At 57.5% G+C, this 23,484-nt stretch overlaps 1 protein-coding gene across 8 annotated transcripts in view; it reads left to right on the top strand.

Annotated features, from left to right (window-relative positions):
* The window catches only part of KIFC3 (kinesin family member C3), a 37,770-nt gene extending 14,489 nt beyond the window's left edge, over positions 1-23,281 (top strand). For 5 of the 8 annotated variants that reach the window (XM_058527906.1, XM_058527905.1, XM_058527908.1 and 2 more), the window contains 17 exons: positions 383-585; positions 11,395-11,460; positions 12,030-12,173; positions 12,266-12,505; positions 13,020-13,193; positions 13,790-13,937; positions 14,020-14,150; positions 15,293-15,404; positions 16,689-16,870; positions 17,970-18,074; positions 19,438-19,568; positions 20,106-20,229; positions 20,457-20,586; positions 20,677-20,906; positions 21,259-21,393; positions 21,838-21,946; positions 22,755-23,281. In XM_058527906.1, coding sequence (XP_058383889.1) covers positions 383-585; positions 11,395-11,460; positions 12,030-12,173; positions 12,266-12,505; positions 13,020-13,193; positions 13,790-13,937; positions 14,020-14,150; positions 15,293-15,404; positions 16,689-16,870; positions 17,970-18,074; positions 19,438-19,568; positions 20,106-20,229; positions 20,457-20,586; positions 20,677-20,906; positions 21,259-21,393; positions 21,838-21,946; positions 22,755-22,780 — 2,390 coding nt within the window. In that variant the 3' untranslated portion in view covers positions 22,781-23,281. Of the gene's footprint in view, positions 1-382; positions 586-11,394; positions 11,461-12,029; positions 12,174-12,265; positions 12,506-13,019; positions 13,194-13,789; positions 13,938-14,019; positions 14,151-15,292; positions 15,405-16,688; positions 16,871-17,969; positions 18,075-19,437; positions 19,569-20,105; positions 20,230-20,456; positions 20,587-20,676; positions 20,907-21,258; positions 21,394-21,837; positions 21,947-22,530; positions 22,560-22,754 lie in introns of all 8 variants that reach the window. The other 3 variants (XM_058527910.1, XM_058527912.1, XM_058527907.1) reach the window with 2 other exon arrangements.
* The last annotated feature ends 203 nt before the right edge of the window (positions 23,282-23,484 follow it).

Raw genomic sequence — 23,484 nt, 5'->3', positions numbered from 1 at the left:
ACACAAGAATAGTGTTTTCCAGGGAGAAAGCCGCAGCTCCTCCTCTGCTGTTGCCAGAAGGCATGTGTTTCTCAGCTGGAATTCCTTGCGGGCTGGCCATGGAGAGGGTATCACCCATCAGACCTAGAACTCATGCTCTGAGGGGAGTAGTCAGTGAAAGTTGCTTTCCTAAGTTCTAAGCTGAAGGGGCTTCCTCTGAGGCAGGCCCCGGAGGCCCCTGGCTGTAATCCAGCTGTGCTGCCCCCAGCCCTCGCCCGGCTCGCCCATCCCCTCTGCTTGCATTCCCTCCCCGTCCAGATGGTCTGCCCTGCCACGCCAGGCCCCTCTCCTCCACCAGGATGGGACCTCGGCTGCCCTGCTGATGGCCGCACTTTGCTCTTAGGTGGGCGGCTCTTTGGCAGCGGGAGGTGCTCGAGCCTGTCGGGGCCGCCAAGTGCGGCCCCCGTGGTGCATAGGATGGTGGAGGCCATGTCCCAGCTGCAGGAGGAGAAAGCCCAGCTGCAGGAGGAGCTGGCGGCCCTACGGGAGAGGCTGGCCCTCCGCGACAGTGACCAGCAAGCCACAGCCACCCAGCTGCAGAACCAGGTACCTGGGGAGGCTGGGACGGGCAGAGGCCACTGCCCACCGCCCACCGTGGAGTAGGTCGGAGGACATCGCCCGGGGCATCTGGCACCCACCAGGCCACCAGCATACTAGACAGATGGGGTCTCCTCTCCTGGTTCAGGAATGCACAAGAGGGTGAGATGGCAAGAGTCACAGGCCTGGGCCTCCCATCCTGGTCATCCTGTGCCCACTCCTCGTGGTTACCAGGGGCCAGGACCTGCCTCTCCAGAAGTGATGGGCTGTGGTGTAGACATGAGTAGAGCAGGAAGGCACAGGGATGCTTCCCGCCCTGAGGCCTGTGCTGGGTGCCTGACTGCTTTATTCTCTTCTCCTTCCCCACCTCCTCGTGGGCCCTGAGGCCCCTTTCCTGGGGCTCAGCTCCCCACTCCCATCGTCAGTGTCTGCCTCTCGTGCCTGTGTCTGACCGTCCCCACTTCCATTAGATCCCCAACCCTGTCTCTACATCATCCCTACACTGCATCCTGTACCCTGAGCTCTGGGCCTGGGGCTCCCTGTGCAAAGCCCTGCTTCAGGTGGGGCCACGTTCTTTCTCTGTCTCAAGAGCCAGCCGCTCTGTCATCCAAAGAGATGACCCAGCCGCGTGGACCCTCTGCTCGAGGGAACATCACTGAACACAGTGACTTGTTCTCAGTTCCAGGGGGCAGCAGAGGTTTTTATGCACTTTTTAATAATTTTCTTTCTTTCTTTCTTTCCTCCCAAAGCCCCAGTAGATAGTTGTATGTCGTAGTTGCACATCCTTCTAGTTGCTGTATGTGGGACGCAGCCTCAGCATGGCCGGAGAAGCGGTGCGTCGGTGCGTGCCCGGGATCCGAACCCGGGCCGCCAGCAGCGGAGCACGCGCACTTAACCGCTAAGCCACAGGGCTGGCCCTTTATGCACTTTTTTTTTTTTCTTTCGTGAGGAAGATCAGCCCTGAGCTAACATCCGTGCTAATCCTCCTCTTTTTGCTGAGGAAGACCGGCTCTGAGCTAACATCTATTGCCAATCCTCCTCCTTTTTTTTTCCCCCCCGAAGCCCCAGTAGATAGTTGTATGTCATAGTTGCACATCCTTCTAGTTGCTGTATGTGGAACGCGGCCTCAGCATGGCCGGAAAAGCGGTGCGTCGGTGCGCGCCTGGGATCCGAACCTGGGCCGCCAGCAGCAGAGCGCGTGCACTTAACCGCTAAGCCATGGGGCTGGCCCTATGTACTTTTTAAATGCAGTTTATTTTCCTCTTCTCAAGAACTATCTGTCCTGACCATCTGCCCCTTGCTGAGTTGGGTAGGCTTCCTTGGGGTGTCCCTAGGGCCCTGTGACCCCATTATTTGTTGCCTCTGGGCCTGTCTGCCCACAGACGGGGGCTCCTCTGTGCAGGGTGTGACACACCAGCTTACATCACTGTTGCCTCCTTTGATGCCCAGCCACCTTCCTCCTCAGCTGTGTGCTGGGGGCCTGGTGTGTACTGGGCACTGAGCCGAGCCCTGGGGGTTCCCAGGTGGACAGGTGCGCCCTGGCCTGTGGAGGCTGCAGTCTGGGGGAGGACGGACATTTGTTACTTGCACCCACATAAAGTTGGAAGAGGAACAAGGGCTTGGCAGGTGGGCACACACACAGGGCATGAGGACTTAGACCAGGAGGCTTTGTAGGGGAGATCAGGACCTGTCCGGGATGTCAGGGACGGCCTCCCTGAGAAAGCAGCGCTGGAGATGAGGTCTGGCACAGAGCAGGGGAAGTGCGTTCTGAGATGAGAGAACAGTCGTGCAAAGGGACTGTGGCAGGAGGAGCAAGATGAGTGTAAGGGTGGAACCAAGGCTTGTGTAGCTGGAACGTAGGGCCAGGCGCTGCCTTGTGGGGCTGTGCGGCTATTCCGGGGCCCACCCTGCAGGACACACATCTGGCCCGTGTTGACAGCTCATCATCAGCTCTTCCTTCCCTGACCTTCCCCAGTGAAGGCTGTCTACTTTTCAGACAAGTTTGTTTTTTTTAAGAGCTTTATTGAGATATAATTCACATGCTGTAAAATTCACCCCTTTAAGGTAGACAATTTGATGGTCATAAGTATATTAAGATGGTGATGCGATCAGCACCACTATCTAATCTCAGAACGTTTTCTGAAATTCCCTAAAAAGACCTGTTAAGTCGCTCCCCATTTCCCCCTCCCCCCAGCCCCTGGCAACCACTGACCTGTGTTCTGTCTGTATGGATTTGCCCTTTCTGAACATTTCATATAAATGAAATCATAATAATGTATGGCCTTTTGTGACTTTAAGCAAGTTAAAAAAATATTCTTTTTCCTTTAATTAGCAAAATCTACTTACGTTTTAGAGGGAAAGTTGAAGGGGAAGCGTCCCGGCCTTCCTGGTGTCTTGGAGCCGCAGCTCTCCAGACGTTCCCGCCCCCTCCTCATCCTCCCGCGGATGATCTGGAGAATTCAGAAGGCTGCTCGGTCTTTGCTTACATCTTATGCTTGAACTTGCTGACTGCCAGCTCTTTTCTGGAGATTTCTCAGGGGATGCTCCTGAAGCTCCAGGTCTCTGAGGCCCTCTCTGGAGGGTCCGGCCCTGTGGAGCTGGGCCAGCCTTGTGGGCCTGGAGCCGGGTTCAGATCCCAACTTTGCCACGGCTCTTTATCTGTGTGACCTTGGGCTGGTTAATCAGCACTTTGCACCTCAGTCTCCTCATCTGTAAAATGGACATAATAGCCACCCGATGAGATGGTCCAGTGTTATTGGTGTTGCTGCCGCTGCCAGCATCGTTGTTCTTGGGAAGGGTTTTGAATTTGGAATTGTGAGCAGGGTTCTAGTCCTGCTGTGCCGCTCGCCAGCTGTGCAGCTGTGGCAAAGCACTACCTCTCTGAGCCTTCATTTCCCAGTCTCTGAACTGGGGCTAATAAACGTCGCTTTGTGGTTATTGGGCAGATCAATCGTGACGGGACAGAAAAATGGATGGTAAACCGTAAAGCGCTATGCCTCGTGAGATGTCACTCCTGCTCTGATCTCCTGGCAGCCTCACTGTGGTTTGACACAGACTGACCTTCCTGGTCTTCTAAATATTGCTTCTCTAAGAAAAGCCCATGGGGGTACACCCCGCCTCATTCTCATGGTGCCTTGTTCCCAGCCTTGTCCCCACTCGCCTCCTGACTGTGGCTGCTTTCCCTCAGTGCTCTTCCTGAGAGGCAGTGTTGCCTAGTGGTTAAGAGTGAGGGCTCTACAGGGGTCACTGAGACCCGAGTTCCAATCATGGGTCCACCACTTGGTAGTCAGGTGAACTTGAGCAAGTTGTTTAACCAAGGCTTAATCTCTCGGAACCTCAGTTTTTTTTCCTGTAAAATGGCGATAACAATGGTACCTACCTGACAGGATTGGGGGGTTCAAAGTGATTATCTTACGAAGCCCTCCTGCCCTGCTGGCAAAGCTGACTCAGTCAATGGGGCTGCTGTTAACAGTGTTGGAACCTGGGCTTGTGAGGGCTGTAGGAGTCTATCCAGGCCTCTCCACTGGTAAGTGTCAGGTGGACAGGTTTGCATTCACTGGGAGCTCACCGTGCTCCTTGTGGGATGCACTCAGGCCAAAGTGCTCAGTCCTTGGGCCCCCGGCTGACTCAGTCCACAGAGGTCACTGGTCTTGGTCTGGCGACCAAGGGAGGCCGTAGCTAGTCCAACGACCCTCCCCGACGTTGGCAACGACCCCAGGCCATGTCCTGGTGGCCTCAAGCTCCCCTCTCCTCTGTGCATGTCCCTGAAGTGGTGGCCTCCACGCTTACAAGGCTCCTGCCAGTGTGACACACGCCCAGACTGCACCTCACCCCTCACTGCCCCTGCACCTCAAGACAGAACCTTAACAGACTGTGCTCAGAGGCCACAGACTGGCAGACCAGCTCTAGCCCTCAAATGTGTCTTGTTTGTTTGGCCTGCTTTTTTCTTTTTTTTAACCATTTAAAAAAATTGTGGTGGTGGGACCGGCCCCGTGGCCTAGTGGTTAAGTACGGCACGATCCGCTTTGGCAGCCCAGGTTCGGTTGCCAGGCGTGGAGCTACACCACTCGTCAGTGGTCATACTGTGGTGGAGACCCACATATAAAATAGAGGAAGATGGGCACAGGTGTTAGTTCAGGGCAAATCTTCCTCAAGCAAAAACAGGAAGATTGGCAATAGATGTTAGCTCAGGGTGAATCTTCCTCAGCAAAAAAAAAAAACAAGTGGTAGAATACACATAACATAAAATTTACCATCTTAACCATTTTGAAGTATACAGTTCAGTGGTATTAAGTACATTCAGATTGTTCTGCAACCTTCACCACCATCCATCTCTAGAACTCTTTTCATCTTGTAAAACTGAAACTCTGTCCCCATTAAACACTAACTCCCCATTCCCCTCTCCCCCAGCCCCTGGCAACCCCTATTCTACTCTCTGTCTTTATGAATTTAGCTATTCTAGGACCCTCATATAAGTGGAATCACAGTGTTTGTCTTTTTGTGAGTAGCTTATTTCACTTAGCATAATGCCCTCCAGGTTCATCCATGTTGTGGCAAATGGCAGAATTTCTTTCTTTTTTAAGGCAGAATAATATTCCACTGTATGGATGCACCACATTTTGCTTATCCATTCATCTAGCAGTAGACACTTTGGTTGCTTCCACATTTTAGCTACTGTGAATAATGCTGCTATGAACATGGGTGTGCATCTCTCTTTGAGACCCTGCTTTCAATTCCTTTGGGTGTATACCGAGAAGTGGAATTGCTGGATCATATGATAATTCTATTTTAAATTATTTGAGGACTCTACCGTACTGTTTTCCACAGCGGGGGCACCATTTTCCATTCCCACCAGCAGTGCACAAAGGTTCCAGTTTCTCCACATCCTTGCCAATACTTATTATTTTCTGTTTTTTTTTTTTTTAATAATAGCCATCCTAATAGGTATGAAGTGATATTTCTTTGTGGTTTTGATTTGCATTCCCCTGATGGTTAGTGATAGCGAGCATCTTTTCATGTGCTCATTGGCCATTCTTCTTTGGAGAAATGTTCAAGTCCTCTGCCCATTTTGAATTGGGTTTTTGTTGTTGTTGAGTTGTAGGAGTTCTTTATATATGCTAGATGTTAGCCCCTTATCAGATGGATGATTTGCAGGTGGTTTCTGTCATTCCATGGGCTGCCTTTTCACTCTGTTGATAGTGTCTTTTGATGCACAAAAGTTTTTATTTTGATGAAGTCCAATTTATCTATTTTTACTTTTGTTGTTTGTGCTTTTTAGTGTCATGTCAAACAAATCACTGCCAAATCCAATATCGTGAAGCTTTTCCCCTATGTTTTCTTCTAAGAGTTTTGTAGTTTTAGCTTTTACATTTAGGTCTTTGATGCATTTTGAGTTAATTTTTGTATAAGGTGTAAGGTAAGGGTCTGGCTTCATTCTTTTCATGTGGATGTCCAGTTTTCCCAGAACATTTGTTGAAAAGACCGTCCTTTCCCCATTGAATGGTCTTGGCACCCTTGTCAAAAATCATTTGACTGTATAAAAGAGTTTATTTCTGTGCTCTCTATTCAATTCGATTGGTCTCTATGTCTGTCTTTATGCCAGTACCACACTGTTTTGATTACTGTAGCTTTGTTGTAAGTTTTGAAATCAGGAAGCATGAGACTTCCAACTTTGTGCTTCTTTTTCAAGATTGTTTTGGCTATTTGGGGTTCTTTGAGATTTCATATGAATTTTGGGAGGGGTTTTTCTATTTCTGCAAAAAATTTTCTTGGGATTTTGATAGAGGTTGCATTGAATCTGTAGATGCTCTGAGTATCTTAACAATATTAAGTCTCACAATCCATGAACATGGGACATCTTTCCATTTATCAGTGTCTTTAATTTCTTCCAGCAATGTTTTGTAGTTTTCATGAAACAAGTCTTTTTCCTCCTTGGTTAAGTTTATTCCTAAGTATTTTATCCTTTCTGATGCTATTGTAAATGGAATTGTTTTCTTAATTTCCTTTTTGGATTGTTCATTGTTAGTGTGTAGAAACAACTGATTTTTATTTGTTGATTTTGTATCCTGCAACTTGGATGAATTGGTTTATTAGTTTTAATTGGGCTGTTTTTTATTTTTATTTTTTTTGGTGAGGAACATTAGCCCTGAGCTAACATCTGTTGCCAATCCTCCTCTTTTTGCTGAGGAAGATTAGCCCTGGGCTAACATCTGTGCCCATCTTCCTCTACTTTACATGTGGGACACCACCACAGCATGGCTTGACAAGTGGTGTGTAGGTCTGTGCCCGGGATCCAAACCCACGAACCCCTGGGCTGCCGAAGTGGAGTGCCCAAACTCAACCACTATGGCCACCAGGCCGGGCACTGGGCTGCTTTTTAATTTTATTTATTTATTTTTTCCCCCAAAGCCCCAGTAGATAGTTGTATGTCATAGCTTCACTTCCTTCTAGTTGCTGTATGTGGGACACAGCCTCAGCATGGCCGGAGAAGCGGTGCGTCGGTGTGCGCCCGGGATCCGAACCCGGGCCGCCAGCACCGGAGCACGCGCACTTAACCGCTACGCCATGGAGCCGGCCCTGGGCTGCTTTTTAAATGATCGAGTTAGTTGCTAACATTTAAATCTTAGTTAAGTTCACATAGAAATCCGAACTTCCTTTTTGTCATAAAATGTTGGAAGATGTGGCCCTTCTGGGCTGACATTCCCGTGTGGCACCCACTGCCTGGCGCCTAGTAGCAGCCTCCACCTTTGGTGGAAGTGAGCATCCTTCAGTGTGCCCCAGCCTCCACCTCACCTCCTGCCCGGCGCCCTGCCAGACAGCCTCACTCACAGGCTCTGCTTTACCTGGCCCTCGTGCGTTCTGCCTTCTCCCCACGTGTGCTTACTGAGCACTTTGTATGCGCCAGGCACTGGGAACACAGCGCCTGCACAGCAGACAAATGTCTCTGCCTTCACGGACTTTTATTTTTTATTTTTTTAATTTTTTATTTTTTTAATTTTTTTTTTTTCCCCTAAAGCCCCAGGCGATAGTTGTATGTCATAGTTGTACATTCTTCTAGTTGCTGTATGTGGGACGCGGCCTCAGCATGGCCGGAGAAGCGGTGCGTCTGTGCGCGCCCAGGATCCGAACCCGGGCAGCCTGCATCGGAGCGCACGCACTTAACCGCTAAGCCACGGGGCCGGCCCACGGACTTTTGTTCTAATAATAGAACTTATCGTGTGCTGACCCCTGTCCTAAGCACTTTATGTATATTATCTCATTTCATCTCACTTAATCCTCAAGACATCCTCGATGAGGAAGGCTCATTATACAGACGAGGAAACCGAGAGGCATGGCGAAGTTGAGACCTGTCCGAGGTTACCCGATGTCGGTGCTAGAAACCTGGGCAGTCTGGCCTGAGAATTATGTTCTCAGCTGCCCCTCAGTGCCAGAAGGACTCGAATGTGAAAACTTCGCAGTGGAGGCAGGGCGGGCTGGACGGGGCTAGACAGGCCTGGTCAGAGATCACGTAGCCAGGAGTCAGGTCTCCCGGGACGGGGAGTCTGTTGGGGACAGGGTGGGGTGCTCCCGGGGCTGCCACTCTGGCCTCTGGCTGTTTACTCGAGGCCTTAGGGATCCAGGCCCTCTCACCTTCCCAGCTCTGCAGCGCCTTGGCCCGGCCGATGGGAGAGCCCTGTTTTGCTCAGCAGACAGCCGGCGGTGGTGCCCCAGGCTTGGCGGGAGGTAGGAGGTAATCAGCAGCTTGTCTGCGTTGATGGGAGCAGACAGCTGAGAAAACAGACCTGCACAGGGCACCCCCACCCTCTGCTGAGCCCACTTCTGCCGAGAGACGTAAATGTGGGCTTGTGTCAGGTCGGCAGACAGGCCCCAGCTCCGTGGTCCCCCGAGGCCCCTCTGCACCAGGCCTGTGACTCAGTTTCGCCAGCTGATGAGGAGCCTGGGCATGAGGAGGGATGTTGCACAAACCCAGCCTGGTCCCTTCCTCAGCCCTGGGGCTGGCGTCATGCTTCTTGGGGACCATCACAGCAGCCTGTCAGGAGCCTGCGTTCTCCTTGGCCTGGCTCTTTGCTCTCGGGAGTGTGCGCTGACCCTTTGCTGTTACTTCAAGTGTTTATTGAGCATCTGCTGTGTGCTGGTCACAGGCTGGGATGGGGGCTCCTGATGAACGATGGAGAAGGCCCCTCCCCTCTTTGCGTACAGATACGAGCCTTGCTGACTCAGAGCTGTGGGGGCGCATGAAGAAGGTGCCTTGGGGGCTTCCTACCGCAGAAGGTCCTGCTCTCCGGCCAGGTTCACCCTCAGCTCCCTGCTCTCTGCTTTCACTGCTCTGAGCCCGTCTCCCTTCCGTGCTTCTCTGAGTGCCTCCTTCTGTCTGTCTTCTTGCCCACAGTTTTCCCTGATGCTGGGAGACTCGCCTGCTCTCCCTTCAAGTCCAGGGGAAAACTGGCATCTTCCCCCAGGCATTCCTGAAGCAGACTCCCTGATGGAGGTCAAGGCCTCCCCGCCTGGGCAGCGTGCGTTCTTATTTCCCAGCCCCAGATGGAGCTAGCCTGCTGGGCACGGTCACCACGCCCCGTGGAGTGGTTTGTGCCTGACTGGCCGCCCTACAGTGTGGGTGGGCTGTCCCTTGCTGCCTGAGACAAGCCAGGAGATGGCTGAGTGACTGACATCTCTGACAAAAGGGGTCTGTTACAGCCTCTTCCTCAACTCCCCTCCTTGCCCCATTTTGCAGCCGCCTCCTTCTGGGGCGCCCCTCGGAGATTCCAGACAGAGCTCGGGAGCAGCCGGAGTTCCGATTGTGATGCAAGAAGGGAACAGGAGCCTGGGCTGCAGGCGGGTGGCAGGCAGGCATCCTGGCCCCCAAGTAAACACTGGAAAACCCCACCTTCACGGCATCAGGGTCTGAGTGGCAGTGGCGTTGGGGACAAGCAAAGTCAGAGCACACCCAGCCCGGTGAAGAGGAAGCAGCCTGTCTGGGGGCACCGGCTCAGTGCAAGTGGATCTTCCTAGGGTGATTTCTGAGGGAGGGAAGGGGGTAGACTTTCAAAAGGAGGTAGACCCGTCTATTTCAGGCTAGGGGCAGTGCAAGAGGAATACATAGTCTTTGAGACTTAAAAATTACTGAAGAGCATCAAGAATTTGTCAAGTATAATTCTACAGTCCAGAGACCTCTACTTTTTTGTATTGTATTCACAATTTTGTTTTCAGATTTCTCTTGGGGTTTATATGTTGAGGAGCCTTTCCCCACCTCATTTAAAACTCCGATAATCATAACTGTAACGACAACATAACAGTCTGTGTGCAGATACCATGATTTACCTAACCGTTCTCCTCATGCTGGGTAGTCAGGTTATTCCAATTTCCTGACTAAGGCGTGAAAGGCTGCCTCGTGGAAACCGCCCCTCACTCCCTCTAGGGCTGGGGGAACTGGGCACGCCACGCACTAGACTCTGAGCGGAAGGGGGTATTGGCCTGGGCAGACAAGTGGCACCAGCTTTGCCACCCCGTGTGGTCCATGGCGCACCTCCTCCCCTGACCCACTCAGAGAAGCAGAGGCTGGACTATTGTGGTTCAGCCACTTTCTCCAACCCCCGGAGACAGGGAGCTCCGAGCCCGTGCTGCCCACAGGCTGATGATGACATCTCACCCATATAAAGTGGGGAGATTTTACACACACACCCTGAAAATCCTAATGTCTCTTGAAAGGCCAAAGTTTGGCGACATTGGGCCTGAGTCCCCTTGGCTGTGCCCGCAGGGAGTGCATGGTGGCTGCCTCCTGCAGAGGGATCTTGGGTGCCAGTCCTGCACTGCCCCTCACCTGTCTCACCTGGCTGGCCCCTGTCAGCAGTGGCCTTTGTCACCTGTTGTTTAGTGATAAGAACCCAATGCCTTGTGGCCCGCTTGTGTAAACCACACCACCTAATCCTCCACAGAGGGAGTCTGACTCACTGCGCCTTTTCCAAGGTGCACTGTGGTCATCACGGAATGGCCTGCAAGAAAACCCTGAACATGCTCTGATGAATGCTGGTGCATTCTGGGTTATTTCCAGAGGAGAGGTTCCTGGAGGCAGGCTGATGTGGCAGCAGGGTCTCGGTCCTGCAGGGAGGGTGGCCACTGGAGGACAGCTCCAGGTGAAGTTCGCCATCCTGGGATCTTTCTCTCGGGGCTGGTTTCCTCACCCCGGGCTCCGGCTGAGCCAGGTCCTTGCCTCCCGATGGGGTGCGCACACCTTCTCTTTCTAACACCTTCCACGAGCCACAGTTCTACAGGGCACCCTGGGCGCTGGGGTGGACGCAGGTCCCAGATGTGCCCTGGTCTTTGGCAGACCTGTCTCCACAGGCAGACTCAACAGGAACCACTCAAAGTGGAAAATTCTAGGGGCTGGGCAAGGACGGATCCAGGTTTTGGAAAGCCTGGAGTTTTTACAGTTTGGGGGCCCTTTTAAGAAAAAAGAATATAAAATTACAAATAGAAAAGTAGGTACAAGCCTTGTCAGGGGCCTGTGAGAGGCAGGCGTCCTGAGGGTCAGCCTCCTGAGTCTCCTGGTGAGCTGTCCCTGGCGTGGGCCCAGGGTGGCACAGGGGTCCCCTCTGTGCACTTGCTCCCAGACTTCCCTAAGAGCCCGGGCTCACTGGGTCCTGTGGTGGGAGAGGGCGCTGAAGGCTGCCAGTACTGGGCCACGTATCTCTCACCTGGAGTCCCAGGTGTGGCCTGATGCTCGGACACAGGGAGGGCTGGGGCCGTGGGGTCGGGCGAGAGGCTAGGTGTAGCTAGAGGTGAAGAACACAGCTCACCATGGCCCTGGCTTTGTGCCGGCAGGTGGAGAACCTGAAGGAGAAGCTCAGTAGCCAGGCCCAGGAGGTGAGCCGCCTGCGGTCAGAGCTGGTGAGGCTCGACAGTGGCGTCCTGTGGGAGGCGGGGGCAGACCGGGCTCTGCACAGACTGGCTGCCCTGGATGAGGGGTGTGACCCCGTCTCTCCCGAGCCTCATGCATCCCAGCCAAGCAGACCCCCGTCCTGCTTGGAAACACTCCCAGAGAACACTTAGCATCACTCACTGGGCCCTCAGAGGTCGTGTGACCCCCCAAGGGGAGGGGGGCTAATTCTCCTTTGCCGACATAAAATGGGAGTGTGAACTCTGTGTATAAATACGACTTTCCTTGTTACTTTCACACTCTGGAAAATAGAATGGAAGGGGTGGGGCGCGGCGGGGAGCACTTCCTGCCTCACTGCCCGGCTTGCCCTTTCTCTCCTCCATCTTTGTCTTTATTTCTCTCTCGAGCTCCTCCTTTCTTCTCTGCCTCTTCCCTCTCTCCCTCTCGTCTCCCTCTCTCCGTCTTTCTCCCCCGCTCTCCTCCTCTCTCCGTGCCCTCGCCCTCTGTCTGCCTCCCCGCTCCTGTCTTCCCCCTGACCTGCCCTGGCCCCATGCCCGCCCTCGGCCCTGGCTCTCTGCAGGGAGGCACCGACCTGGAGAAGCACCGGGACCTGCTGATGGTGGAGAACGAGCGACTGAGGCAGGAGATGCGGCGCTGCGAGGCCGAGCTGCAGGAGCTGCGGGCGAAGCCGGCGGCCCCCTGCACGGGCTGCGAGCACAGCCAGGTGAGCACCGGACCAGGTGGGCCTGGAGGGCTCCGTGCCTAACGGTGACCCTGGTTCCTGACAGTGACCCCTGCCTGCCTGTCTGCCTGCAGGAGAGCGCCCAGCTCCGCGACAAGCTGTCCCAGCTCCAGCTGGAGGTGGCGGAGAACAAAGGCATGCTGTCGGAGCTGAACCTGGAGGTGCAGCAGAAGACCGACCGGCTGGCCGAGGTGGAGCTGCGGCTCAAGGACTGCCTGGCTGAGAAGGCGCAGGAGGAGGAGCGGCTGAGCCGGCGCCTGCGCGACAGCCACGAGACTATTGCCAGCCTGCGGGCCCAGTCGCCGCCCGTCAAGGTGAGCCTCGGGCCTGGCAGCCACGGGCAGTGCCCTGTGTGCGCCTGGACTGCGCCTCTGCTTGGCCCCTGGCGCCCAGGGCGGGGCCGGACGTGGGAGGGGTTTGTCCTGGTGAATAGGAGGTATGTGTGGTGGAAGGATCATTGCAGGTCTGCAGTCAGTCCTGCCCCTTCCCCTTCTTGCCGTCCAGGGCCAGGCACGTAGTGGGCATCCAGCAACCAACACTCAAGGTGCCTGCCGCTTGACCAGCATGGACGCGGTGCTTTGCTAGATTCTGCCCACGTCTTTGCCCTTCTTGTCTGTTCTGTGCCCTGTCCCGGGCCACAGCCACGCTCGTAGTGGACTCATTAAGATGGGAAGATTCCGGGAGGCCCTTGCAGCATTCTGGAAAGCCGGGACCTCGAGGCTCCTCAGGCTCGTTCCGGGGGCTCTGAGTGGGATGTTCCTGAGGGTTCTGGCGTGAGGTCCAGGCACCCACGCACCTCCGTGCACCTGTCCCTCCCTCACGTCGCAGTATGTCATCAAGACGGTGGAGGTGGAGTCGTCCAAGACCACGCAGGCCCTCAGCGAGTCCCAGGCCCGCAACCAGCACCTGCAGGAGCAGGTGGCCATGCAGAGGCAGGTGCTGAAGGAGATGGAGCAGCAGCTGCAGAGTGCGCACCAGCTGACCGCACAGCTCCGGGCGCAGGTGCGCAGGCCGCGGGAGGCTGAGCGGGTCTGTCGGGGGAGCGCGTGCTTGCTGCGCTGGAAAGCTGGGGGTGGGCCTTTGGTCCATTGCCGGGGTCAAGTACTTGGGGGTCCCACACACCTGGGTTCCAGTCTCTCTACCCTCCATTGGCCGTGTGACCCAGGGCAAGTTTTGTCTGAGTCTGTTTCCTCCTCTGTAAAATGATCTGATCACAGAACCCGCCTCCCAGCCAGGCTTAGGGACACAATCACGGAGGCTCTGCGCACGGGGCCCAGCACCCCGCTCTTGGAAAGGAGCTCTAGTCGGTATCATAACAAATGCCCCCCCACCCCGCTCTCCTGGGGCCTGTGGCTCGTGCTTCTGTTATGTACCAGGCCCTGGGTTGGTGCTGGGATAATGCAGGGGAGGAGTAGCTCCGTGGAGCCCAGAGACCTTTCCAGGAGAGAGCCGGCCATCCTCCCCTCTCCTGTGTGTGCGTGTGTGTGTGTGTGTGTGTGTGTGTGTGTGTGGTGTGTTCGCTTGCATGCACAGGGGTGAGGGGCGGGGTTCCTTGCCTTCCCCTGCCCCGGCACTGAGCTTCCGGCCCTGGCCGCCAGATCGCCATGTATGAGGCGGAGCTGGAGCGGGCCCACGGGCAGATGCTGGAGGAGATGCAGTCCCTGGAGGAGGACAAGAACCGGGCCATCGAGGAGGCCTTTGCCAGAGCCCAGGTGGAGATGAAGGCCGTGCACGAGAACCTGGCAGGTGAGCCGGAGCACTGGGCCCAGCCCGCCCCAGGCCGCAGCCCCCCTACCCCGTCCCCCTCACACCCCTCGTGTCCACATAGGCGTCCGGACCAACCTGCTGACACTGCAGCCGGCACTGCGGACCCTCACCAACGACTACAACGGGCTCAAGCGGCAGGTGCGCGGCTTCCCCCTGCTGCTGCAGGAGGCCCTCAAGAGCGTCAAGGCCGAGGTGAGCGCGGGCCGTCGAGGGTGGGGCTGGGGGAGGCCTGGGGCCCCTGGGCAGCGCACATCTGCCCAGGGCTCCCCTCCAAAATGCAGACAACGCCCCCCAGACAACAGCTCCCCCTACACCCACTGCCACCTTCAGACCCTGCTTGAAAAACAGACTGGCTGGGGCAGGCATTTGGGTATTTGTCGTGTTATGACTCGTTAAACCCAACACGTGACATACATCCTTATGTCTCATACATGCGGCATATCTTCTCACGTCGGTTCGGTTTAATTTAATTCTTTCAAGCTGCACTTGTGCAGAATGAGAATAGCCAGTGTCTCCTAAGTGCCTCCCACGTGTGGAGCCTTTTATACCTGTCAGCTCCTTGAATCTACGACAGCTCTGCCCAGTAGAGAGACGGGCGTATTTTGGGAATAGAAAATAGTTCTCCTTTAACAAATTGTGTCAGTAATACATGGACAAGGTAGAAAGTTCAGACCCTGCAGAAGGGCATCAGATGGAAAGGAAAAACCTCTCTGCCACCCCAGCCCACTCCCAGAAAGCAGCCTGTCTCCCAGTACTCCCCCCAGGGCGTTCTGAGCGTGATGAACACATCAGCCTATCAATGTAGATGTACCTATATGTACACTTCCCTCTTGCCCAGCAAAGGGGGACAGATGTATGTGTGGTCTGCATCTTGCCTCTTTCCCCAGTGAAATGGAACTTGGAGATCTTGACCTACCAGCTCCTACAGATCCACAAGTTAGATGGTGTTATCCCCCTCTTGCACATGAGAAAACGGAGGCTGAGGTCCCCCGGCTACTCAGGGGTCGAGATGGAATTGGGGTCCAGCCGAGTCACGTTGTAGTCGAGTGCTAGTGCTCTGGGGCGCGGGCTGAGTCCTGGCTCTGTGCTAATTAGCAGGGCAGCCTCAAGCCACCGGCTTAGGCTCTCTGGGGCTCAGTTTCTTCCACAGTACAATGGGCCTGGTAGCGGTGCCTACCCAGAGGGGCTGCTGGGAACATTTGACTGTGCCAGCGCACGTCAAGTACTCAGCCCCTGGCGGGAGGCAGTGAGCAGCCCGTGTGGGGTGGGGGGACAGCAGTCAGGCAGACGAGGCCGGCGGAGCTGGCCCTGACGGCGCTGCGCGTCCCCGTCAGATCGGCCAGGCCATCGAGGAGGTCAACGGCAACAATCAGGAGCTGCTGCGCAAGTACCGCCGGGAGCTGCAGCTGCGCAAGAAGTGCCACAATGAGCTCGTGCGGCTGAAAGGTGACTGCCGGGGGCTCGGGGTGCCCCGCATGGGCCCCCGACCTGGCTGGAGGACATCCTGTCCTTCCCCACGGCCCCCAGCACCATGCCTCGGAGCTGGGCCCTGTTGTTGTAACTCCCTCTTTGTAGATTAGGAGACAAGGCGCAGAGGTCAGGGAAGCTGCTCAAAGCTGCAGGCCAGGCAACGTCCACCTCGGAGCCGGATTTGGATCTGTCCAGTGCTGAAGTCCCTGTCTCAGTGCCCATGGCAGGCTACCCCCAGGCCCTGGCCACGGGGTCGGGTGTTGAAGCACTGGGTGGGTGGCTGGAATGCCACTTGTTCTGACCTAGGGCCTAGTCAAGCTTGAGACTTCACCCGTCCACTGCACAGAGGTCTAGGGAGTGCCCGTTCTGTGCCAAGTGCTGTTCCAGACGCTGAGATATGACTGTGGGCCCCAGACATGCCATCCCTGCCCTCACGGTGCTCACTGCAGCTGGGAGGGCAGACAGTGATCACTAGTTACGGAGAACCCAACACCGCCCCTGTTACCAGGGCTGGGGAGGAGCTCCGCGAGTCCCTTGGTGTCTGATAGTAGGAGGTGTTGGGGGCTTCCCAGAGGAGGCGAAGCTAGAGCTGAGACCTGAACTGGAGTTGGAGTGGACAGGTGAAGGGGAAGGTGAGGCCATGCTGGCTGTGGTGGGGAGTTTTCTCCTCACTCCAGGAGCACTGGGATCCCACTGAAGGGCTTGAAGCAAAGGGGTGGTGCGATCAGATCCAGGCCTCCAAACACCCCTGGGGCTGCTCCGTCGCCTGTGCCCACTCAGCGCACTGCCAGTCGTCCACCTGCTCTCTGGTCCTGTTTGTCCTGATTCCCAAGCCCTGTCCTGCCATTCACAGCGCCCTTTCAGAATGACAGAACCAGTCCCTTGGCTAACTGGGACCCAAGCCCTCGTTGTGTAGATGAGGAAACAAGTCCAGAGATGTAGAGAGAGTGTCCATTTTGGTATCCCACCCAGACTGGGTGCAGTGTCTGAGCCCCACATCGAGCTTTCCTTGCTGTCCGCAAGGCGAAGCTCCCACCCTCAGCTGGTTTGCCTAGGAAAGAAATGTACCAGTAAGTGAATTCATGCTGTAGTGTGAGTGACCGATGGCAGCTTTGTGGGCCACCTTGCCCTGGGGGCCTTGCTGAGAAGGCAGCTGGCTCCTGAGCCACTAGCCTACTGAAGACACTGGTGGACACCAGTGTGGAGGCAGTCTGGTTTTGACCGGGTCTGGACCCTTCTGTCCTCCCCCACCCGATCCAGGGAACATCCGGGTGATTGCTCGTGTCCGGCCAGTCACCAAAGAGGACGGGGAAGGACCTGAGGCGACCAACGCGGTGACCTTCGATCCCGACGATGACTCCATCATCCACCTGCTGCACAGAGGAAAGCCTGTGTCCTTTGAGCTGGACAAGGTCTTCTCCCCGCGGGCCTCACAGCAGGATGTGAGTGTGGTGGCCCTGTGGGGGAAGGGACAGAGAGCAGTGGAGAGAGGGGAGGCAGAGAGACTCAGGGGGAGAGGGAGAGATGGTGTGGGGGTGGACAGAGAGAAGTGTAAGAGTGGGGAGACAGGATGGAGAAGCCTGGGGCACCATGGTCCCTCTCTCCTTCCCCTCTGGAAGAGAGAAGAGGGTGGGAAGCTATGACTGAGGGCCTTAGAGGCCTCTGCTGGGAAGGAGAGAGCCATGTGCAGCCCTTCCCACCCATGTGGCCCCTCACAGCCTCACAGCCCCATCCACTTTCACAGCCCTGCCCACCCTCACAGCCCCATGCACTCACACAGCCCCACCGACACATGTTACCCCTACCACACATGTGGCCCCTCCCACCCACATGACCCCTCCCCCGCACATGTGGCCCCTCCCACTCTCAAGGCCCCACTCACCCACATGGCCTCTCCCAACCACATGCCCTGTCTGTGGCTGGCATTGAGACAGGCCCCTCTAGCTGTGAGCACCCTGTTGTATCGGTTCCCTGGATCTTTGTAGCACCTCCCTTGTCCCCAGTGCAGAGCCCTCAGCCTGAGAGAGCCATGTGGTCTCAGCATCCCCTCTTCTCTCATCTCTGCCAGGGCCAGCCTGCCAAGCCTTTCTTGCCTGTGCCTTCTTGTCCCCATACTTGGCTTCACCTTTGCCCCTGTTCTTTGTCCACTGGCAGGCAGACAGGCCAGAGGACATGCCAGGCATGCACCAGCCTCTGCCTTCATTTTGCTGCACTCTCTGTGAGCGCAGGAGAATGTGGGGTTGGGGGTGCTCCTGAGCTCCAGGGCTGGGGGACCCCTTCTTCAGGTGTTTGCCAGCAGTAAGCACTGCCCTGTCTTCCCTTCAGCCTCTGGGCAGCCAGGTTGCCCGCTGATGTCTAGTGTAAGTGACTTATTAGTTGTGAATTCTGCACAGTGAGCTGGTCGCCTACAATAACATGTGCTGTATTATTGCTGAAAGAGAGAGCGGTCAGGGGGAGGGGGCTGGACCTGGAGCTGGCGGGGGGCCCCTGGCCGCAGCAGCCCTGGCAGCCCCTCACCTCCCATCTGCGTCCCCTCCTCAGGTGTTCCAGGAGGTGCAGGCCCTGATCACCTCCTGCATCGACGGCTTCAACGTCTGCATCTTCGCCTATGGTCAGACGGGCGCCGGCAAGACGTACACAATGGAGGTGGGTGCCCGCTGGACGGGGCAGGGGTTCAGAGAGTGAAGACCACCCCCTTGCTGCCATAGAGAGGCTCCCTCATTGGTCTCGGGGTTTGTGTGGTGCATGTTTTGCCTCACTTGGTTTTCACAACCACCCCGGGAGCAGAGCCTGTAGTTACTCGCATTAGCCCCATGGCACTGAAGAGGGGGGCACCTGGCTCAGTGCACCTGCCATGGTCCCCTGGGTGTGGGGGAGGGGCAGGCCGACAGCAAACTCCAGCATCAGAGGGATCTCGGCCTGGGGCCAGAGTCCAGGGCACACCACATGAGTGTCTCCGGATGGGATTTCATTTCACCCACGTGCATTTATTGGGCTCCTGCTGTGTGGCTGCCCCATGCTGGGCCCTGGGGCATCAGGATGAATGAGGGCAGGTCTCTGCCCTTGAGGAGAGCCCCGGGCAGTGGGAGAGACTGGCCAGTGGAGGCTGTCATGGGCCCCCCAGCTCTTACCTGCTGCCCCCAGGGCCAGAGCAGGGCGTCATCTTGTGGCGGTCCCCCTTTCCATGGGGTGTGGCCAGGGATGGGGACATTGAGAGGAGGAAGAATCTTGACTGCAGATAAAAATGGAAAGCTGTCCCCAGGAGGTGTCTTTGGTTTGTCAGCATTTCCCTGGCTCTTGAGGGGGTGCTGTGGGGTTCCCCAGGTAGGGGAGGGGCAAGGGGCGTGAGAGGGCGGGACAGGCCCTGCTGGCCCGGGCTGTTAGGCACCCTTTGGAGAGGCTGCCGGGGTGGCAATACTGGAGCCCGGCAAGGAGGCTGAGCAGCAGAAGTGGAAGGAGGGTGGGAGGTGCCATCAAGGGGGAAGTGAGGGCCCCAGGGAGGACCCCAGATGTCCTTTCAGAAAGGCGGGCCAGCCCATCGAGCCCTAGGGCACTTGTGGCTCTGCCTGTGCCTCCGCTCCAGCACCCACAGAGCCCGGCCCATGGCCTCCCTGACATTGAGCCCCCCATGGGCAGTGGCAGGGACATCATACGTTCCCCGGGTGCCCTCCCAGGTGGCCCACCTGGGCTAGGTGTGCCTCTGGCACCCAGCAGCCCCTGTGTGCAGGCCCCTGCCACGCCTTTCCCCTGGTGCTCTGCTTCAAGTCTCAGGGCAGTCCTGGCAGGGTGCTGCCATTTTAAAGGTGGGAAACTGAGGCCCAAGTTGGTGAAGTTGCTTGCGGCTGATGGAGGGCGTTTTGGGGGCAGACCGGCAGGCAGGTGGGAGCTTCGGTCAGGGAGGCTGGCCTGCGAGGGGGATGGGGGCCACAGACACCCTGTGAGCATCTGTATGGTCCACCCCTCGTGGTGGGGAGAGGCCCGCTCACTGGGGCCTTGCTTCTGCCCCAAGGGGACCCCTGAGAACCCAGGCATCAACCAGCGGGCCCTGCAGCTGCTCTTCTCTGAGGTGCAGGAGAAGGCGTCTGACTGGGAGTACACCATCACCGTCAGCGCGGCCGAGATCTACAATGAGGCCCTCAGGTGGGAGGCCCCCAGGTGGGAGGCCCTCGGGTGGAGGCCCCCAGGTGGGCAGTTTTGTGGTCCTCAGGGCTGGGTGGAGCCATGTGGGATGGGAAGTGGGGTCTCCCTTAAGAAGGGAGTTGGAGGCTGTATGTCCTGACTCAGCCCAGGGGGTCCGCTGGCCCCAGGCCCCTGCCCTATACCAGCGGGCAGCGGGGAGGAGGGCTCTTTCCCCTGGAAGTGTCCTCACCCTCCCTGCAGGCCACAGCAGGTGGTGATAAGTGAGAGTAGGGGGCTTAGGGGCCCCTGCCCACCGGGGCTCAGTGCATCGTGGAGGCAGGAGTGGCACCACCACAGGACTTTGGGGAACATTAGATCTCTGCCCTTCAGGGGATTGAGTGCAGGGAAGAGCTGAAGGAGGGGGACTTAGCCTGATGCTCAAGGAAGGCTTCCTGCAGGTGTGGTGGGTTGGGGGAACATTCCAGGCTGGGGGCAGGCGCAGCGCATGCAGACGCAGATGGAGGAGGAGGGAGTGACCCCGTGTGCCCACCCCTCCAGGGACCTGCTGGGGCAGGAGCCCCAGGAGAAGCTGGAGATCCGGCTGTGCCCGGACGGCAGTGGGCAGCTGTACGTGCCGGGGCTGACGGAGTTCCGGGTGCAGAGCGTGGACGACATCAACAAGGTGTGGGGCGGAGTCCGGGCGGGGAGATGCTGGGAGACCCCACCCCCCCGCAGAGGAGGACACATCAGGTTGAGGTGCAGGCTCTGCCACGTCCCCACGCCTCTCTGAGCCTCAGTTTCCTCCCCTGTACAGTGCAGAGGCTGACACCCCTCACAGGGATACTCAGGGACGGGGTGATTCTGAAGACTCCTCTCCAAACCCTGTGCCTCTGCCCTCCCCGCCCCCAGGTGTTTGAGTTCGGCCACACCAACCGCACAACGGAGTTCACCAACCTGAATGAGCACAGCTCCCGCTCGCACGCCCTGCTCATCGTGACGGTGCGCGGCGTGGACTGCAGCACGGGCCTCCGCACCACGGGTGAGTGAGGGCACTGGGCAGCCGGCCTGGGCGCCCCCATTGCACCGGCCCCCCAGGGCGGCCTTGACCTGCCCTGCACCCTTCCCGCAGGGAAGCTCAACCTGGTGGACCTGGCCGGCTCGGAGCGCGTGGGCAAGTCGGGGGCCGAGGGCAGCCGCCTGCGGGAGGCGCAGCACATCAACAAGTCCCTGTCGGCCCTGGGGGACGTCATTGCTGCCCTGCGCTCCCGCCAGGGTCACGTGCCCTTCCGCAACTCCAAACTCACCTACCTGCTGCAGGACTCGCTCAGCGGGGACAGCAAGACCCTCATGGTGGTGCAGGTGAGGGCCTCAGGGCGGGCGGCCAGCTCCAAGACCAGGGACCCCTCCCAGGTACCCTGGGCTACGCAGGGAAGGGAGCCTTGCTCTCAGCAGCTCCAAAGTCAGTGACATGCACCCCTAGCCTCCCCAGCAGACCTGGTGACATGCACCCTGTGTGCCTCACAAGTTCTTCCTTGCTGCCTCTGTGCCATTTCTGCCACCTCGGGTGCCCTCCAGCTCCCCTCCCTCAGTCTTCTCCGGGAAGCCTTCCAGAGTCCGCTGGCTGTGAGCTCCCTCTGGTGAGCACGCTGCCCCCTCCAGTCCTTGGGAGCATGGCTGGTCGGGGTGGGGAGTGAGCCCTCCTGTCTCCCAGGTGTCCCCCGTGGAGAAGAACACCAGCGAGACGCTCTACTCCCTCAAGTTTGCTGAGAGGGTCCGCTCTGTGGAGCTGGGCCCCGGGTCCCGCAGGGCAGAGCTCGGGTCCTGGTCCAGCCAGGAGCATCTGGAGGTACGGGGACCACCACAGGCCTGTCTCGGGCTGGCACTGGGTCAGAGACTTCTGCTCATGGGCAGAGGGGAGATCTGGGAGGGGTACATCTGGAGTGGTGGGGAGAGGAAGATGCCAGAGCGGGTGGAGCCAGAACTTGAACCCAAACCCAGCAACCTCTTCAGGCCAGGTATTTCTTCTTGGCCTCAGAGGTACCTGTGGGGTCGTCTTCTGGTTGGGGTAGCAGGCTGGCACACAGGTGCTCAGTAGTAACTAGTTTACTTCTTTACATGTATTATCTCATTTAATTCTTGTACTACCTGAAGCGAGGGTATCATCATCATACCCATTTTGCAGAAGAGAAAACAGTTTCAGGAGGCTGGGGAGGGGAGGGGAGGGAAGCACGGTGCGGGTGGGGAGCCAGGGCAGCATGGCCCCAGCCCACCTGCCCACCCCTGACCACAGTGGGAGCCAGCTTGTCAGACGCCGCAGCCCGCAGCACGAGCCCATTCGGCACCCGGCTCTGGGACCACTAGCCGCCCAGGCTCCATCCGGAGGAAGCTGCAGCCCTCAGGTGAGCCTTCAGGGAGTGGGCCAGGGTGGGTGGGTGGGCGAGCTTCCACACAGGTTGGTCACAGCCACTGGGCTGCCCTTACTTGGATGGGCTTTTTGTTTTCTTTCTTTTTTTTTTTAATTTTACAAAACTTGACCAAAACTTGTTTCACCACTTTCCTTGGTCCTGGGAAGTAGTCGGGGTGGACAATGCTGGGACCATTTTACAGATGGGAAATAGAAGGCCCCTTGGAGGAGGGGGTAATGCAAGGAGGGGCCCAGCCCTCTGGCTCCTAGCTGGGCTGCTGACTTAGGCCCAGGACACAATTCTCCCAGGCTGGGCTGGCCAGACTCACGCAACATCCACCCTCCAAGGCAGACCTGGCACCCCCCGGGGGACCAGGGTCAGGGGAAGGGCAGGGCTCACCCCATGTCCCAGGCGAGGACTGAGTCTGGCCACATGGCTGGAATCTGGCCCCCCGCTTGGCCCCACTCATGGAAGGGCCTGACAAGTGCTTGAGCAGGGGGGCTAGGGGCAGCAGGGTCCTGGGAGGGTCCTGGCCTGAGGCAAGCTCACCAGTGAGACGCCTGTCACTTTGATTTCAGCCTGACGGCTGGGGCTGCAGAGTCTCCAGGTGAGTGTGGGGCCGGCGGCCCAGGGCTGCCTGCCGCCCGCCCGCCCGGCCACCTTGGGATGCAGCGCTGTGCTGGGAGCTCGGCTGCTCAGGGCTGGGGTGTCCTTCCACTGCCTGCTGTCTGTGTGCTTCTGCCTCGCTCCCTCTTCTCCTGCTCTCCTGACGAGGCTCATGGACCCCCTTCCCCTCCCGCAGGGAAGTCAAGGCCGGTGCCGGTGTGATGGACGTGTCCACCCTGCTGGACGAGGAACTGGGTCCTGAGGCCTCGCTGGCCTGTTTCTGCTGCAACTCTGGGAGCTGGGGAGGTGGAGGCCTGAGTGGAGGCTCCTCTTCTGCTCCGTCTCCCCTCAGAGATGAGAAACATGTTCAGAAGGAAATGGTGTCTCGGCTGTGGCTCTGGGCGCTGGTGGCATGGGCTGTATGGGCAGGGATGGCCGCTCCACCTGGAGGCCCGGGCCGTCCGAGTGGGCCCTAGTGCGGAGGGCAGGAGCCTGTGCGAGGGGCCCTCTTGTGTGGGCTGACCCAGCTCGCCCCAGCCTGCAGGGCCCGCTCTGTGGTGAGCGGGCTGAGGAGCCCCCAGAAGGCACAGAAGCTGGGGACTGGGGGCTGGTGGGCAGCCCTTGCCCCTTCCTCCAGGGGCCCGCACTGGGTGCGTATATAACCTCCTAGGTGTACCTAGGGGCTCGGCCTCCCTGCCACGGGGCCGGGTGGTATTTGGGGCCGGGTGGTATTTATGGCCGGCAGGAGGCCAGTGGGCGGGATTCTGCTGCCCCACTCCGCCACCCCCTCGCCTGGCACCAGGCTCTCCTTGCTCACTGGCCTCCTGACAGTTTCCTCCCTCTGAAATCCTATTTAAGAACTTTTGGAAGCTTAGCCATTTTTACTTATTATTAAAAATAAAAGCCTTTTTACACAAGTGTGGTCT

Source organism: Diceros bicornis, chromosome 32 (genome assembly GCF_020826845.1).
Source record: "Diceros bicornis minor isolate mBicDic1 chromosome 32, mDicBic1.mat.cur, whole genome shotgun sequence".
In the NCBI taxonomy this organism is placed as follows: domain Eukaryota; kingdom Metazoa; phylum Chordata; class Mammalia; order Perissodactyla; family Rhinocerotidae; genus Diceros; species Diceros bicornis.
This window is presented reverse-complemented; position numbering and strand designations above follow the sequence as displayed.